General features: G+C 39.6%; 2 protein-coding genes across 3 annotated transcripts; one reads left to right on the forward strand and one right to left on the reverse strand.

The window, feature by feature from the left end:
- Positions 1–1,189: 1,189 nt before the first annotated feature.
- LOC117302285 (centrosomal protein of 104 kDa-like) lies at positions 1,190–14,038 on the forward strand. The gene is made up of 21 exons (XM_033786158.1): positions 1,190–1,329; positions 2,041–2,299; positions 2,606–2,687; positions 3,110–3,248; positions 3,739–3,926; positions 4,966–5,075; positions 5,221–5,276; positions 5,462–5,617; positions 6,005–6,028; positions 6,558–6,715; positions 7,452–7,641; positions 7,976–8,143; positions 8,456–8,590; positions 9,385–9,575; positions 9,949–10,186; positions 10,443–10,556; positions 10,670–10,712; positions 11,042–11,220; positions 11,537–11,675; positions 12,187–12,336; positions 12,538–14,038. The coding sequence occupies exons 2-21, from the start codon at positions 2,095–2,097 to the stop codon at positions 12,654–12,656; spliced, it is 2,784 nt and encodes a 927-aa protein (XP_033642049.1). The 5' UTR covers positions 1,190–1,329; positions 2,041–2,094; the 3' UTR covers positions 12,657–14,038.
- On the reverse strand, positions 13,260–18,867 carry LOC117302286 (uncharacterized protein C01G6.5-like). Of its 2 annotated transcripts, none has more exons than XM_033786160.1 (7): positions 18,692–18,867; positions 17,926–18,112; positions 17,375–17,491; positions 16,548–17,160; positions 15,917–16,102; positions 15,099–15,523; positions 13,260–14,914 (listed from the first exon to the last, which is right to left on the reverse strand). In XM_033786160.1, exons 1-7 carry the CDS (start codon positions 18,784–18,786, stop codon positions 14,807–14,809), a joined length of 1,731 nt encoding a protein of 576 aa, XP_033642051.1. In that variant the 5' UTR covers positions 18,787–18,867; the 3' UTR covers positions 13,260–14,806. The 2 variants fall into 2 exon arrangements, with proteins under 2 accessions (XP_033642051.1, XP_033642050.1); XM_033786159.1 differs by having other exon boundaries at positions 15,099–15,547.
- Positions 18,868–19,147: the final 280 nt, after the last annotated feature.

Here is a 19,147-nt window from a genome sequence, read left to right on the forward strand (position 1 = left end):
TTGCTGCTGCAGTTATACGTCACGATTTTGAATAAATGGGGGAACATCTTAAAAAGGGTAAATTCCAATTTTCGCTTTAAAAATTCTTTTGCATTGATTTCTACTCAACTGTGATCCGTGGCCCCAGGCCCAAACAAACAAACAAACAAACAAACAAAAACAACAAACACAAATAAACCCAGTTATTTTATGGCCTGACCGATGCTGTCCCCCCCCCCCCCCCGATCAACCAATGCAACTCTGTAGTGGATAGCTAGCTTAACATATCATACTTTCTCGAACTTCGGTTGATGTGGCCTTCAAGTCAAATCGTTTTGTTGAGTGAATCCACTCTCAACGTGATCTAGTTTGCTGTCGAAAGATCCTATAATTTTTTTAGTACAGACACTCACCATATTATTATATTTTTTTAGTGGACAATACACATCCGGGGAGTAAAGCTCCTGTCATCGTCTAGGATACCATTAAAATAAATAAGTATGCCTTCTTGGTTTTTATATATCTATATAATATATATATTTATGAGCATCCTGTAATAATGAACTGCAAGCGCGGACAATAAATCCAATAAAAAGCCTATTTTGAAATGTCTTTGGTCGCATAATAAAATACCAACAAAAACTACACAAGTCATAGGAAATTCAATTTATGAAGGCCTAATGCGTGCATTTATGTTCGTTTTTTTTTTTTAATGAACGTTAATTAATTTTTCAAGAAGTTGACCTGGGAAAAAATATTATTATCAAAAATAGAAAGCCGCCTCGATTTTATTAATTTTGTTTTTGTTTAATGGCAATACAAAAACAAACTGGTTCATAGTTTCTTGTCAGAAGAGACAGATTATCAAATAACACTATAATGTTGTTTGTTACTGGTTGCCGGCAAAACTTCGCTTTTTAGATGAATAATAATTACACCTTTGTGATTGACAGCCGCTGGCCCCAGGCCCAATCTTCAGCCATTTTTCTCGACCCCTCAATTAGTCTAACGTACCAAGAAAAGCTCCCAGAGAACGGCGTTAAAGCTTCCCCGTTGCCAGTTTACGGTGGGTCGAGCTGACTCATCAATGACGCAGCCGTTGTAGGTCGAGATCTCGCATACATTGTATCGAGTTGTCGAACTTAGAGTTCAGTAGCCACTCTTGAGACATCTCGACACTCGGTATTTATATTGCATAGCGTAGCTCATGTCATGAGTTTGTTGTGTTTGGAACTCGGGAAGGTTTGTTTGAGCTGTAAACTCATTTTTTTTTTAGGGAAAGAAACGTTTCTTTCATCATTAGATGGGCACAAGATTAAACATTGATATCAAGTGCTGCTTTTTAATGTGGTAAGTTAAGTTTATTTATTATTGTATTACGATTAATTTCTTTTTGCAGTTGGCAGCGAGCAGGTGAGGTAGTTTGGCCTTTGGCTCACGTCATCACTGACTAAATTAGTAAGTGTTAACAGTTAAGTTAAGTCACTAGTACTAGTACTAGTAGTACTCTACTGGATTGGGTTTTTAGTTTTACCCGAGTCAGCATGGTCAGTGCCCGGCCGGGTTGTTTACTAAAGTCCTCAACTCGATCATGTGCTACAACAAAAATATCTCATTTGACTTGTGAGTAAATTAATCAGTTTAGGCCTAATTTTAACAAATTAAAAAAGTGGTGGCAGGATATGGAAATCCTTCCTTCCAAAAACTAAAATTAAAAAAGTTCCAGAATCCATTTTCTTCCATAAAACTGAACGATTCTTGTATTTTATAATACTAACTGGTATTAAATTATATAATTACTGAATAAACTGTATTCGCAATGATTGTAGTTGCGATAACGTATACCTCCTGCCGACGGTTGGTGGTTGTGCTGCTGGATGTGTACGATAACGTTACAGAGAGAGTAAGTATGAGATCATGTCCAAATCAGGAGAGCCTAATTTCTAAACACTACACTGTCGGAGGACACACCCACCAAATTCAGTTCAGGATTTTTCATTGTTGTGTATAAGATCACACCCCTCAATAACATTTAACAATGTTTTTATTCTTTATCAACAGGCAAGGCCATTTCGGCTGTAACACAAAGTTGAACCTCACGAAGGCCGAATCAAAATGCCACACAAGATATTCTTCACAGTGATTCATGCGAGTGGTGTAGACAATGGATTTAATATCCGAGAGCTTGAGGTTCACAGTCCGCTATCCAGAGGATGGCAGTCCACAAGATTTTGTCTTTATCCTCAAGAGATTGTCATCCAGTTAGCGGAGAAGATCCGGATCAGGAAACTACAGTTGCTAGCTCATCAGTATCTGATACGTGAGTTTGACGTTAATCATAAGCCTAATCCTTTCAAACCCTCCAAAATCCTCTTCATAAAGTTGTCTGATTGCGAAAAATTGAGAACTGTAGATCCAAAGAACAACTACTTTGTTGGGCCAGGCATACAAGTCTTTAGTCTGAATCTAATTCTGCTGTTTGTTCAACACTCACAAATATTCATTATTTTGTTTGATGGATTGTTTTGACTTGACTTGTCAGTGTGGCAAAACGTTGCCAACTACTTCTGGAACTTTTTTTTAAATTTTTTCTTTTTTTTCTTCTTTTTCTTCTTCACCATCACAGCGACTAAGATCGAGTTTTACATCGGAAGTTTACCACCAGACCACATCACAACACTTCATGGAACTCGCTACAAGAGACTGGGGTAGGTTAAGATACACTAAACAAAATCATGAGTTAACAAATTGTAGTAAAACAAATTAATTTGGCATTTTAATTTCATCTAGTGGGCTGTAGGAGGGCACTGCATAATATTCTTTCTCTCTTGAGTTCCACAAAAAGATGATTTTGAAAGTTCATAATTTCCATGATCGGATGAGCAAATTTGAATAATAATAATAAACAAATAAACAGCACTAAAGCACATATATAATATCTCCATAATTTTGGAAACGTTGTTCATTTATATGTATGTTGAATGTAATTCTGAAATCTCTCTGATTGTTGTACAAAATCTCCCTGATCGCAAGATGCAAATAATGGCAGCTCTGGAAAAGTTGTCCGAGGACTCAGTGTAAATCCAAGTTGATTAATCTTTTGCATTCATCTTTGAACATTTGATAACAGGTATGTTGCCATGTCCGATAACTCCAAGACGGGCTACAAGGCAAGAGAGTTGAAGTCTGTCCATGTAGATGCAGTCGGGCAGTATTTAAGACTCGTCATACACAAAAACCATGTCAACAAATACAACACGTACAATCAGGTAGGGTTATAGTCATAATAAGAATAATAATCATAAGCAATCCCTCGATGGGAGGAGATGTGCTCCACAGAATAAATTGAGTTATTAGGGTTGAGGTAGCTGGTGCCAAAGGTGGCTCCATCGATGACTCAAAAGTCTGATCCGAGACGTCCCACTGTTTTTTGGTGTGCGTGGTGGTGGTGAACTGGAATTTTTTCAACAGTAATAATAATAATAATAATAATAATAATAATAAGACTTGTAATGCGCACATATCCACCCTGCTGGGTGTTCAAGGCGCACACCAGTAAGGTGTGGGATTGCGGTAGTTGAGTGATAGTGAATAACTGCGTCTTGCACCAAGACTAGTTCGCATATGATGAACTGTGGTTAATGTTTAACATTGAGAGCTGAATTATTTCATGAAAATGACGGATTTCTTCAATAAACTGTACTTTTTCCGCCTCTTGGAAACAAAGAATAAAACCTCAAAATCTAATTTTGTTTCTAGGTGAGCCTGATCGCCATTAACGTGATTGGTGACGAGATAACTACAGAAGAGGATCTCATCCAATATGACGAAGAAAACAAACAGAAAGTGAATCAGGTGATCAAAGATTTCATGCCGGAAGGTTACTATGGAGATGATTTGAAGAATGGAAACGACGTGGATCCTGCTGTACTTGGTGCTGTCAATAGGTCAGTGACATACTGTTTCTTTTCCACCGTAGGTCTGTGGCCAGCCTCTGTCTTTTCTAGAGATATTATTAGGGTATATGTGCCCCTAGCCCTATATAGGACTCTTTCTCTGTACACAGGAACAGAGTCCTAACTATTGAGGCCCGTTTCTGGGGCGGAAACATTCCATGGCGGCATACATTTTTCTGCGGTGGGTTTTGGTCCTCATATTTTCCTCACAAATCCATTATTTTCGTGAAATAATGCAGCTTCCAACGTAAAAAAATTCCCGTTTCGATTGTTTTCTCACAGTGTTGTCTGTTGTCGTGCGTCTGCGTATACACTCGCGTGCAAGACGCATGAATTCTTGGTCACCGTATCTTTACTGCACAGCGTTAACAACACAATTCAAAACTTGCGCGTCGTGCGTCTTGCATACACACGGCAGACTGTGAGAGTACGAACAAAAATGGGAATTCCTTAACGTTGGGAGCTGCATTATTTCATGAAAATGACGGATTTGTGAAGAATATATGACGATCAAAACCCACCGCAGAAAAACATATGCTGCCATGGAATGTGAATCTGTTGAAATTGGTGCTTTCTTGCAGGTAAGATTTGAGTTATGAAGTTGTGAAAATTTTCCGCCCCAGAAATGTACCCTGATGTCCAGGACGTCACTGTAGTACAAAACGAAAGTGTAAGGCCGCCAGGGCTAATGTGCCACCAGTGTGTCCGACCTGGTGTGGCTGATGTGTCACAATAAACTGCCTATCAGACCAGGAACACCAGGGCATAAACCCCTTCTCTTTACGATACGTGCACTGGGTTCTTTTACTTGCATGACACAACACATGGGACCTACGACGTTAGGCCCCCCATCCGAAGGACACATCAAGAGTTTTGAAATGTCTTGCTTTTAAAAGGACACTAAGTGTCTTGACCAGGACTCGAACCCAACACCAGAGCTTGATTCTGTTGTTCTTATTCGTCGGCCACAACTCTGTGTAGAACACAGAGCCATTCCAATATTCCAATCCAATGTCTTTTATTCTTCTAGGAAGGACTACATCTCCCCGATGGATGATCTGGCATTTGATATGTACCAAGACCCAGAGGTGGCTCAAATCATCAGAAAATTGGACGTCAGAAAAAATGAAGCTGTACTTCGTAAGTATTACTAATAGACTCAAAGCACATCAAGTTTCTTCTTGCTTCTTGTTGTAGCCATGTGTAGGAAGTAATAAACTGTTTCTATTGGATATTATGTTTTCCCCTTTAAATTCCTATGTTTGGTTATTATTATTTTCTTTAGAGGAGCAGTATGACATGGCCAAGAAGTTAAAGCAAGCCATCGCTGATCTGCAAAAGGTAGGTTACCAAGAGGGTATACAACCCAATCAAAACATTTCACCAACATTGATTAACAACGTGTCTCGTCAACCGCCATTCTTGTCACTTATAAACCTGTGCGAGTTTCAGCTCAATCAGTCGTGGAACCTAATGACTTTACCAATAGGAATAATCTGATACGACTGTCATAATTTGTCGTGTAGGTTGGTGAGAAACTTGGGCGTTATGAGGTGGAGAAACGCCGAGCCATCGAGACGGAAGACTACGACCTCGCTAAGGTCAAGAAGATCCAGATGGAAGAATATCGACTACAGATCTATCAACAGCTAGAGGTCAACGACCTGTTGCAACTCAGCAAGGTAAAGAACAGGGTGCGTTTTCGGGGTCGTAACCATTAACTGTTTCGGTTGAATTGCCCATTGGTTAATCACTGGCCATAGACCGAACAGTTATTGGTAATGTGTTCCTTTAATAACAAGGCCTGCGCTGGCTAGAAACTTCACTGAGGCAACTGAGGCAATTGCCTCCAAAGCACCGGGCACTTCCTTGGTGCCTATTTAATTTTTTCCAAATAGGCCTATGTTTAAATTCCCACTTAGAAAGAAAAAACTGTATTACCCCAAGAATGAAGTATAAGACCTGTCCTGTTTTGAATTGAGCAGTCTCTTGCCAATAGAGTTGAGGAAGATTTTTTATCATACAATTTTCTGTTAATTGAAACATTGATTTCCCTTTTTTCTCTCAAGAACTTGTTCTGGCCACCCAAAAATGTAAGTACAAAAAATACATGAGAATATTCTATATTTTGGTGACGGGGTTTTAAAAATATTGCTTGCACTGTTTCTGTTGGTTAAGGCAGTAAAGTTAACTTTAAAATGAGTAGATTTAATCAAGTGGATTTGTTGCTGTGTTGTGTGGTGCTGTACTAATACTTAAGGTGTGTTTTTATATTTTGTGATGTTCCGTGCCAAAACTAGGCACTGCTTGTGGTTATTCTTTCCGTAAAAATGTCTGTGTAAAACTGAAACATCACCTTTGTATTATTTTGAATAGAAATTGACGAAATATGTTTGCAGTTTGTATATGCCTGTCATTGTTTAAAAAAAGCTGCAAGGCAGAGGATGCTATTGTGTTTGAAAACACATTGGAGTGCCTCGGCAGCCCGGGCCTGTTTACTCTGAAGGGAACTGAGAAAGAGTACAAAAATGTTATTGGTCCAAAAAATGGCACATTGATACATTATTGAAAATGTGCTATATTAGAACAAGTTATTATTATTACTTTGTATTTTCTATTCAGAGCGGGGATCGAGACACAAATGTTCCCCTAGAGAAGGAGTCACCACGACGACCAGAACCAGTCAGGAAGCCCATCAGTCCATCCCCTACGAGAAATGGAATCGCCCGACCCGCCTCACCCATAGACATTGATGAGAGGCCTCTACCAACGATAAAAAGGTACGTTCAGATCATAAGAAACTCCTTGTTGCATTGACATGAAGGTTGGACATGGTTTTTCCATGGCATGTTGTGGCTGGTAAGTTTTGTTGAGCGGATCCAGTGTTGGTTCGAATCCCTGTCATGACACTTTTGCCTTTGAATTAACAGTATAATTGCGGCGTGAAAAGATGGGATACTAGTGCATTCTGCTCTACCAGCCAGGGTCCAATTTCATAGAGCTGCTAATCAAAACAATTTGCTTAGCATGAAATTTTTGTCTTGATAAAAACAGGATTACCAACCAAATTTCCACGTAATTTTCAGGATAAGCAAACAACAGCTGAATACCAGTAACAAGCAAAATGCATCAAGTTGAAATTTGGTTGGTCATCCTGTTTTTATCAAGGAAGAGATTTCATGCTAAGCAAATTTTTGTGCTAGCAGCTCGATGAAATTGGGCCCAGGTTCCTAGTGGATGATACCAATGCCTACATCATTTCGGACTGTGAAAGGAGAAGTCCTCTTTCTGTTTCAACCCCCATGAGTAGGCTGCAGCGTGCCCCTGGGGCCGATTTCACAAAGAGCTAGTTGCTAAGCAAAGTGTGATGTCACAATATGAATCACCATGGTAAGGCTGACAAGTTGTCTTGCGATGAATTTTATTTGCTTTGTGAAATCGGCCCCAAATTTTGGGCTTGATAATAGTATAATTTGACGGTGAATCTAAGATCAACCTTCTGTCACCTATTAACAGCTCTCCAAGGGAGCCGTTACTCGAGCCATCCCCACGCCTGCTTGAACCTGATGATGAGCCAGTAGCACCTGCAGATGCCGTTAATGAAGCTGCTGCAACTGGAGCAGCACCACCAGATCACGCTGAACCTCTGAACGAGAAGACGCTGCGGGAGGCAGCGGCAGCCATTGATATCTTTGGACAAGATTTGGTGAGATTTCATGGCATTTTTTTCAGAGCATTTTGAAAATTTGAATCAATCATATATTTTCAGGAAAGGAAAGATTTTCATTAGGGAGAATTGCAATGTAACTTGAGGTAAATTTCTGTGCTTGTGTCAAGTGTACTTCAAGGATTAGGTAGGAATTTTAACTTGTGTGCGTGTATGCCAAATATTATTAGGTATTCTTCGCTGATAGAGCTGGCGCAGGAATTCTAATGTATGCTTGCCCAGTGATTGAAGTGCAAATTTTGACGGAAAGCAGAGCCCTAAGATTGGGCCCTTTTCAGCTCGTTATTTATTCTTGCTATTTATGTTTCCAAAGGTGAGTAAACTGTACTCTAAGAACTGGTCGTTAAGAGAGGAGGCCCTCGCTGAGCTGAAGCAGAAACTAGAAACAGAGACGGAGACGATGGACAAGGAGGAGTTGCGTAGCATGCTCAGGGCGTCTGTCTTTCTCTCCTCCAAAGGACTCAAAGATAAAGTCTTTGCTGTAAGTTGATTTTCATGGGGCTGTATCAATGCAATTTTTTGTATAACAATGTGAAGTGGTTATTAAAATGAAAGTTTTCATGGGGATTAGAGTTAAGATGGATGTATAAAGATCTACCTTAGCGTTAAGCTCAAACTGGATGTCTGATGATAAATGTAAAAGCGACAGGTATTAGAATTAGGGAGAAGTCATCCTCAGAATAGCGTCCTGACCCGTTATTTATGAGTGTCACATTGTTTAAACAATATTTTCAACTCCGCTTTTCCCACATTGCTGTAATATTTGTCCTAATTTTATTCTGGATGATTTCAGGTGTTCATGGCTGCATTGAGTCTCGTCAGATCAATCTACGATGATTGGATACCGAGACACAAACCAAGCAAAGGAGATACGAGTCATTCCTTGGAGCAAGTATTGCCTGATCTCATGGCTAGGATTGGAGACACCGTAAGTCTTTCAGACCCACCCCTTCTAAGCTCTCCTCAAAGATTTCAAAACATTTCTTTTTTCAAATGTTTTTGTTTAAAACCCTAGCTCCCTACAGTGATTTTCTTCAATCCTTCCCTACTCATTATCCCTTTTTTTTGCACTGTAACTCTTATCTCCGTGGAAAACAGCCCGGGTCTTGTTTTACCCCACGGCTACCCGAGGGCAGTTTCACACTGTGTCCCTATTCCACAGGGTTCTGTTTGCATGTTTCAAGAATACCCCAGGGTTTTACTGCTTACCCCTACTCCAGAGCATGGGCTAGCTATTTCCAGGGGTATGCCCATTTGCAGGGGCAGACTGGGGGAAGACCGGGGGTAAAGCGACCATAGTGTGAAAAGGCTGCCCCCAATATCACATGGTTAAGTCAACATCCATTTGTTTAATAAATATATCAAAGAAAAGCACTGGGCGAAGGCTGATCTTCACATTTTAGATTTTAAGTACCTAATTAAAGTGTGATGTCAGAGCACAAATCACTATGCAAATTTCTTTTAGGCAATTCTTCGGGCTCCAGTTGTTTTTTTTTCTCTACTGTATTTAAATTCCTCTCTGCTGTATTTTCAATGTTTTTAACCTAATTAATGTGCATTATTGTACTTTTTATTGCCGATTAAAGAAATAAATATTAATATAAATGTAAAATATGGCAATATCAACAACTCATCTTAAGATAAATCTCAGTGTTGTGTGAAATCGTTCTCCAGTCTTTTATTTTCAATAATTTTTGTTTTCGTCCTCCCATTTCCTTTAAGAATGCCCGACTGAAAGCAGCTGACATTGACTTTATCAACGAGCTAGCTTTGTACAAAGATGTGCGCTCTCTGCACATGGTACCACATTATTTTGTTGCACCGTTTAAAGGCACAACTCAAGCTAAGATTGCCGTCACTAGAGTAGACGTTGTAGACAGACTCTTAAAGGATCTTGGGGTTGACAAACATAGGTAAGCTCTTTTGGTTTAAAGAAAACGGCAAAACGCCATGTCGTATATGTTACATTTGTGAGCGGGTTTAATTGTTTTTCTTTCATCTGTATGGCTTGTTCTTCATAGCTTGTCTTTGCTGAGTGGTTTAGCACACCAGACTCTAGGTCTGGTGTTTCTGATCAGCAGAGTGTAGGTTCGAGTCCCAGCTTGACCATTATTGTTTTGTCCTTTAGAAAATCAAATGCAACTAACTTTTTAAATAATTCGTAGTTTCGTCTTTAATTTTCACTTTAAGAACTTATATTCATCTTTAAACTGCCAGTCATGGTTTTGATAAACCATTATTGTTGTCACAGTTGTTTACTTTAATCTTGACACTTGAATCTTTCAGTGGTTTGACCGTTGACAATGTGATGACGTTTGCAAAGCGCGCTTTGGAGCATACGGCCGGTGAGGTCAGGGAAGCATCCGTTCATCTGATCTTGGAGTTATATCGGATAAAATCGGAAGCCGTCCGATCGCATCTCCCCTCGGAAGACGATCATAAGACGTTAAAGAATCCACTCTATCATAAGATCTTTGATGGTATGGATAAAGTTGATGGGAAACCCACCAAGGCGGAGAAAAAGGTATGTACAAGTCAAAAACCAATTTTGTTTCGAAAAATTCACAAATTACAGGGATGATCGAGATTTGTCCCTATTTTTCCTTTTTGACCAATCACTTTACAATCATGTTTCCCGATGGCTAAAAGAGATCTTATTGTGGAATTTCTATCTGTTTAATTGTTTATCTGTACTTGCTGTGGCCCATGTGAGAAAATGGCTGACACCACGACCAATGTTTTTTGCTAAATTATTACTATTTTTTATTCAATATTTGAAGGCCAAGGCTCAGAGTGACAAAGCATCCGAGAAGAAACGTAAACAAGCAGAGATTGAAGAGCTTCAGCAACAGCTGGCTGACCTCAGAGCAGCCACCTTAGCACAAGGGAAAAATGTACGTCTCTTTCAGTCTTTGTTTGAATAAAAATGTTAAACAAAAGTTTCTTTATTGACTTTTAATTACTTCTGTCATAAATAATCAATGATTGTATTTCTTCTCAATTTCAGCCAGATGCTCCAGGGAAGAAGGGTCCAAAAGCTGGAAATAAAGGTAAGAGTGTCTCTTGGTGGATTTGGTTAATTGGGCAGTAACAAAGCCAGCTTCATTTCACACCAGGAGGGAACTTTTATGAAACTTGCATTTAATTTTTTATTTATTTCCATGCAATCTCACGCCTATACCTGTACTGTAACTGTGTTTCATAGATTGGGTTTTGTCATCTTAATGTTGATTTGTAAGACTCCCTTAGTAAGGACTGCATCAGCATTTATTGATGTGTCGCTGCCCCAAGACCATCTCTAAGATGGATACCGACGCATCATAAATGCCCTTCATTTGTTATTATTACCTTTTTAAAAGTTGTTAAATTTTGCCTCTAGATCTGCCCAAGAAGCTGCCTCGAGCTCCAAGCATCGCTGAGCAATCCGACTACGGAGACGAGATTGATAAACAATGCATCTTCTGCTCAGAAGAGGACAAGAACTTCAAGGATGAAGGTCTGGATATGCATTACTGGAAACATTGCCCGATGCTTAAACGCTGCCATAGCTGTAAACAGGTAAAAACTCACCCACTATGGCCGGGCCAAATCGGTTCCTTATATTTTTTTAATATAATCTATTTCCTGTAATGCGTTCTTTTTGGACTGCCTGACCACCAATGTTGAATCAAGATTTTTAATGTGCTTTTGGGTTGTTCTTGCAATTAATTAATAAATAAACCACAATATATATAATGCTTTTAGAGTTTTTATCTACTTGTGTATATACTTTGATTTTTGAATTGTTATGTGAAATTGACAACAATAAACTATAATTAAAAAAATCATATTATTTATTGATTACTTTGTTGTCATTTTCTGATTGCATTAACAGGTTGTTGAGATTTCAGCGTTGAATAATCACCTTCTGATGGAGTGTGAGGGACGAGCAAAGTTTGGCAAGTGTCCAAGATGTACAGAGACTCATGAGAAGTCTGAGATTGATCGCTATGTATCGGAAAAGATCTGTCATCGTAAGTATCCTCTAACAACATCGAGGGCCTCTGAGTTGCTTGTGTACGCCAGAGGAGATACACAGAGGCCTTGAAGCCATGGCCTCTGTTGCTCCTGGTCATGGACTTGATGCCCCTTGATATTGACTACAGGCTGGCATAGATATTATTGCAATATCAGTAGATGATGTTAAATAGTCAGACAGTTGGAGGGTTAGTTTGGCAAAAATGCATTATAATTGAAAGTCAAATTATTGGAAAACAAACTAAAAAATTCACAATATTTTGAGGAAAATGTTAAATCAATATTGACGACTAAGGATAAAATTGCTTTAGTCTTTCACTTTGTTAAGCTTGATTAGTGAGTAGGGTAAACTTGTATAAGTCCTCCACCTTGTTAACCCTGATCGGTGGAGAGAGATAGATGTGCTTTAGTCCTCCACCTTGTACAACTTATTAATACTGGTGAGGATTTATGAATTTGAATAAGTACTCTCAACTTTGTAAACCTGATATGTTTGTTTCTACACAGCACCCAAGGCTGGTATGAGTAAATGCCCCTTGTGTCACAATAGCATTGCAGCTGAAGATGATAAAGATGAAAACTGGAGGAAACATCTTATGGAGACGGGGAAGGATGCTTGTCTTAAGAACCCAAGACGAGAAGCTTCCATCAAAAGAGGTCAGAACTTTAATGTCAAGTACAATATTGGTTTTAAGAAGAGTTAATTCAGTCCCTTACTCTTGCTTTCAATAAACGCTCAAAGTCATAAGTCCCTTGGGTCGTTAAGCAGTTTGCAACAGCTAGTTCTATTTTTCTAATCGAAGTGAACACGCCCACATTATAAAGCTCATTTCTTGCTCATCTTCAATTTGTTTTCAGTGAGAGAAAGCAAGAACCCGTCTGATAAGCAGCCACTAAAGAAAGCCCCAGAAGCAACAAAGAGTAAAATACCCACCAAGGAGCGCAAACCCAAAGGAAAAACACAGAGGCCTAAATAAATTAAAGAAACCCACCGAGAAGTAAGACCAAGTCACAGAGAGTATCAACCAACCCACCAAAGAACAAAGCTACAACAAGCAGCAGTGTAAAGATAGTTTCAAGAACAGAGATTGGCTGAACCCACCTAGAGAAAAGCATCACAGCACTTAGAAGTGAAAATCTGAAGACACCGAGGCCTTAACAGACACCAACCAAGACATGAAACTAAATAAATAAGACAAAATGTCTGCAGAGATGTGTTTTAAAGATGAACTTGTCTAACTCATCAATACACAAAGCAAAAACATAAAAACATTGAGGATAGCTTTAAGGAGAGATGAACTCAGACAAAACATTTATAAAATAAACTGTCCCCCAACAGTGGCGGGGTGAACCTTTGAAGTTTTGACTCGTGATTAAAGCTTGCCAGAGTAAAATGTGGACAAGATTTAATGTGATAATTTGAACATTTTTAAATTCAGCTTGTGAGAAGGAAATTACAGTAATGCCAGAAGTGCCCCTAGAAAAAACTATGCTCTCCTTCTGCCCCCCCCCTTTAATGTTAACTTAGTTTCAGTGCTGCCCACCAAGACACAATAAGAAAAGGCAATACACAATCCATGTCAATCTGTGACACCAACAGTTTATTGTTGAAGTGATTGTTTTTTGTTCATTGGATACCGATTTCAAATTTACCACACTCGTTCTGGACTTAACAAAGAGCTGCCAACTTTTGCATCTTGCATTCAGTGAGGTTTTGTACAACAATCAAGGAGGCCTGGTATTGCTCGTTTTTTGCCTTGTTACCCCTTCAAAAGTTTCTCATAGAAGGTAGCATGTCTAAAGGAAATTCCAAGCCTGTCCATTTTTGGTTGTTCATGTAGAACGTAAATGTCAGTTTTAGCAACTGAACATTGCCGACCGACCATTTTGATCTTCAAACTGACCTCAATTGTTTTTGCGTAGCTCATCGAAATTGTTGCGGTCATTAATTTGTAAGGGTCATCGAAACCCACCCAGCACGTGATTTATACATGAACAAAACATCAAGCTAGTTCCAAAATGAACTTCAACACCGTTATCTAAAGAGATTGTTCAACATGTTATCTTTTTCTTTGTACAAGACCACATTCCTGTTTTACACATTTTGTGTTTAGGCGTTCTTAGAAAAGATGTTGCCGTGAATTTTTGTTCGTTTTGTTGTGCAAATGTTTTTGTTGAATTTGAAATCAGTTGACTAGTTTACCTCACGTGTACATAATGTAAACAATTATATTGTATAGAATATAACAACTTTTATTTAGACAATGTTTCTAGATGTATGATATTGTAAAGGACTCGTCGACCCATTCAATTGATCTTGTATGATAGCTATTAAACTGAAATTCTAATAATATTTAAATACAGGAGTCGAGTAATTGTTGATGGCATGTTCGTACTCACTGTGCATGACTCTCGGCCAAATAGCTCTGCATTAATACCTCAGTGAGGGGACTATTTTGGGCTTGTGACATCATTTACGATTGGTTTATTAAAACATGATCTCAGATGGTAAAGCAGTGGTACGGTATCGAGAGGTCACAGGTTGAAAATAGTAGAATGGTTTCCTTATGTCAAATTTAGGCACAAAAGGTATTCCATCCCATGCGAAGGCTGCACTGACTAACTGCAAACTTGTTCATTGATACAAAGTATACAGTCTGCAGATTTGTTTGTTTTGCATTGAACATTTATTTATAGTCCTCCATTTGAACAGCCTGAAAACCTATTAAAATAAAAAGTGTAACAAAAATTACAAAAATGTAAAAAAAAACTGGGAAAACTCCCCACAACGTAACACAATATCCACATAGCTTACAACAAGACACAAAATTAATACGTAAAAAAAAGAAACTTTTAAAAATCTATTTCCATGATAACTTCATGACTTACAGGTTTTGGCCATAAATTTTCTTGCTCGAGGTCAGTGGTGGAATTCACAAAGAGTTAAGACTAGTCTTATCTCAAGTTGGGACGAGTATAACTCGTCCTATAACTTGGGAGCTAGGACTAGCCTGAAGTTTGAGTAAAGGGATAGGAAAAGTCCGAAGTTATTACTAGTCCTAAGTTAGGACTATCTTTGTGAAGTTGGCCCCAGGACTCTGCCGACAGAGTTACTTTTGCAGTCGCGTTACTTTGAACATCCACAGTGAAACGAAGCTGAATCTTTCCTGACTGAATCATAATCGCAGCCCACACACGTGACATGATACCAGCTATCGCAGCTGTCACATTGTACCTGCAAAATAAAATAATACAAATTATTCACATTAGATGTCATCATAGGAAAGTTTTAATTTTGGGTTGAACAAAGAAAAGTGGGACGCGAACCAACGACCTCCGAATTAACGTACCAGTGCTCTAACAACTGTCTAGCCCGGTATTAGCGGTCCCTCGCTTGTCTTTATGTTTCTATCACTCACCCATGCAAGCGTGTTGTCTGTTGGCCTGCAGCAATCATACGAGTCACACACTTCAAACTCCACATCCGGCATCTGGGCTTCATTTTGTGCTCCGATGGGTAGCTTTGCAGGGGGTCCGAGGGAAAGCTTTACAGGGGGTGGAATCTTCGTCTTTGATCTCCTATGATGATGTTTCTTAGAGCCTTTCTTCTTGGCCGTTTCTATTGAGGATGGTCCTCTTTTCTTGCTTTGTATCTCCTCTGAATCATTGATGCTTTTCTTCTTCTTGGATGTCTGAATTGGAGAAGTTGACCGCGGTTCAGTAGATATTGAGTCTGCAAGGCTACTAGTACGAGTAACTTTCTCTTGATCCAAAGACGAGAGCGTACTCCTCAACGGTGTTTGAGAGGATACAACAGAAGATGATGATCTAGAGGGATGCAAGTCTGATGAGGCGGAGAAATGAGCACCTTTAAAAATCAAAGATGTAGGATTTTTAGTCCTTGATTGCTACAAGGCTGTTACTTAAAAGTGAGATTTCCTGCTGTCCTCCTGGGTGGAGAGAATCAACTATGTATATCAACACAGTGGAATAATATCAGTTGCATTTTTGATCCATTATTTGTAAATGAAGCCTACTTTCCCCTATCCTCCCAGTAGGAGAGAATCAACAATGGATATGAACACTTGAATTATGTCTGCTGGATTTGAGCACAGTGCTACTAACCAGCAATTTGTGGGTGTAATACTTGTGCTCATTTCTCTCTGTCTTCCTGGATGGAGAGAATCAATTATGGACAATGGCGCAATGGTGCTTCGTTAATTACAAATTAATCTACCTTGACATGGAGTGCTACTTGTCCAGCGTGTCTGAGATGAATTCTTGGATGTCTTAGGCGCTAAAAAGTTTGTGTTTCCAAATTGGAATCTTTGAGGCAAAGGATCCAATTCTTGCTCCGAGGCCGACGAATCAAAGTGCTCTGCCTTGGCCCTGACGACTGACGTCAGTCGAAACAGCTCATCATCTGGGTTAGAAATAAAATATAATTCAAAGAATCTCTGCATTATTGTACTTTGGGCACATCAGAGAGATGTCAAAATAAAACCCAGATACCTAAAGATCACTCTGGCACTCTGGGTGAGGCAAGGCTTGACCTGAATCTGAGTCGGCAAATCATCCTAATGGAAACAGGCAAGTGTTTGTATCCAGTTTCCTTGACTGAGAATATTTTGATTCCTTCTGGACAGGATGCCAGTCCATCGCAGGTTACTCTCAACTCGGGCCGATACCCATTTGTACTCCTGGGTGGAGGGAAGCAATTTCGAAAAAGTGCCTTGCCCAACGAAATAGGTGAAATGTCGCAATTGACTAGGCCAGGATTCAAACCCACATTTTGTAAATTACACAACTTAAGTCTACCGCCCTAGACTCAGCCACGACACCCCACTAAACCAAACGGAAGCTATTACCTAAATTACTTGCAGTACGTTTGTCTTCTTCGCTGCTTCTCAAACCATGTTTGTCTTTCCTCTCTGGACTTCGGACTTCTTTGCTGATGTAATTTCCAGTAGCTTCTCCAGGAGCTCTGTCTCCTCTTAATGAGGAGGCTGCAGGAGTTGTCGTGAAATGTTTTGAGGAATGAGTTCCCGGTAGAGAGTTTAATGAAGGGTTCATACTTTGAATACGAGGCATTTCTGGTGATACATGAAGGCTTGATGTTGATTGCAAATGAAAGTTCGTTGATTGTTTACTTTTCGTCGAAGGAGTTTGATGATCACGAGGAGTCGGGCTTTGCGGCGTTCCAAAGTTAGTGGGAGTCGACAAAGCTGAAGACTCTAAATTGCTGTTTGGCTGAAGGGATGGGATACGACTCGGAGTAGAGAAGATGTGAATTCTATTTTCAGAATTGGATTTCGGCACAACTGCAATGTCACTAAGTACCGCTGTATCGAGACCAGGAGGAGAGGAGTGTTGGTCTCTTGGGAGTGAATAAGTTGTCGTTAATGGATGGCGTGAGACGAAAACTGACGGCACTTTGAGTTCATCGGTTTGTATGGCATTCTCTGAGAGGACCTTTTCAAACTGCAAATAACAATAACAACAATAATAATCAAGTTCTTTAATATAGCGCATTTTACAATAACCGTATCAATGCGAGTTACATTAGTGCCCTGGTCTTTGGGCAAATAACATTCCTGTAATCTTTCTCTGCTCCCTGGGGAGTAAACAGCCCCGGCTGTCGCTCTTCAAAGACAAATAGTTAGTTATTTGTTTGCTATGTTTCTGAATTACTTACCACGAATCTGAATTCTGAATGTATCTGTCGGCTGAGCATGCCAGGCATGAGCTTGACCCCAGACGTGTGCCCAAACGTCAACGTATCACCTTCGTTGATTCTGACTCTACCTGCAATCTAGAAATCCAAAAAAAATTATGTATTACAAAATGAATCCCAGGCAAAGAATTGTCTTTAACAACCTAAACACGTTATCCTTTGTGTTTTCACAGCCTCGGACTCAATAGAGAAATTAGTCAGGCTCCTTTTTTGTATTGAGCTACACGTAGCAATCATCACTAGTAAATGGATACAGGAAACATGACGGCCACCTTAATGGGCTGTTGTGGCTCTCTTAAACATCGATCTTATCAATCGTATCTCCTTATCAATCATAGATGCCATTTCAATTCATCACTATGATAAGACCGATGTTAAAAGAGAGCCATAACAGCCCAAGAAGAAGGGCTAGGCCGTAGTTGTATCTTAACCCTCCATCCATCCGCCATTTGGGAGGATGGAAGGTGATATCGCAACTAGCTAGGCAGCTGCATGCTGGACTGGATGCCTACCTTGACGTCATTTATGAAGGTTCCATTTGTACTCATGTCTTGTACATAAACCATCTGTCTATTGTTGTGATATTCGCTCGTCACGACAGCATGTTGTCTTGAGATGAGTTGCTTGTGGATAGATGAGTTCAGGTAGACGTCTACCATCGCGATGTGACGACCAATCGTAAGCTTCTGTTTATTTAATCTGTTTGTAAAAAGATAATTTTACATGACATGCCATTATTTAGGATTCGAGCCCGAATGAGATAAATGAGCCAAAATAAGCAATTTGCTTCTCAAGAATTTGAACTTGTTTTAAATGTTCTAAAACTTAAAAGACCTGAAGAATAGGGTCACACAATAAAATACAGAAAAAGAAGGCGAGTTTGGGACTTTGCTTTTTTGTATTTGTATTTCATTTGTAATTGTATATTGTAGACTAAAAAAAAACTTAAACTTAAATTTAAAACTAAAACTTAAGGAGGTTGAAGACCTTGCACACTTGCAGACCGAAAGTCGAAACCCTGTGCCCTGTGGCACGGTGGTACCAGATGATACTCCCATACTGGTTCCAAATCCTTACTGAAAAATCATAACAATACGTAAAATTAAAGATAGAGCAAAATGACAGGACAGGCCAGAATGGCAAAAAAAAAACGGAATCAGAAGGACTCGAGTCAGTCTAACTAACTAACCCCCCCCCCCTTTTATTAAAAAGTGCAAAATCGGCAAAAAATAAAATTTAAATATTCTGCACTCCCTCCGCAAAAAAGCTAAAACTTACAGAAATACATCTTCGATTCCTTTGCATGTTGCCGCTGCTCCAATTCTTCTCAGCTGATAAAGGCAATTTTCAGTCAACTCGCCAGAATCGTCCATGTTTTTGACAAGACGAAACTGTGTTTTGTTTTTCTTCCGGAATCCGATGATGAATGACCGTCGTAAACAAACCACTTTTGGGCCCCGGCCAAACATGATTTTTTTTAGTCAACAATCGTCAAATGTAATGCAGTCCCAAACCGACCGCGTGATGGCTTGTGTATGGCTGCGAACCGTGGCCACGTAATGTTCGCATAGAGCTTTCAGAGGAAGTGCGTACTGTCACTGATGACGGTCGTTTACGGTGTTTGATAAGGTATCGAAATTAAGTGCTAACTTTCAGTCATTTTCGCGTCATCAATGAATGGACGACACGCGTACAACGAATGGCCTGCAAATATCAAGAGAGGGCGATGTTCAG

Source organism: Asterias rubens, chromosome 18 (assembly GCF_902459465.1).
Source record: "Asterias rubens chromosome 18, eAstRub1.3, whole genome shotgun sequence".
Taxonomy (NCBI): Eukaryota; Metazoa; Echinodermata; class Asteroidea; order Forcipulatida; family Asteriidae; genus Asterias; species Asterias rubens.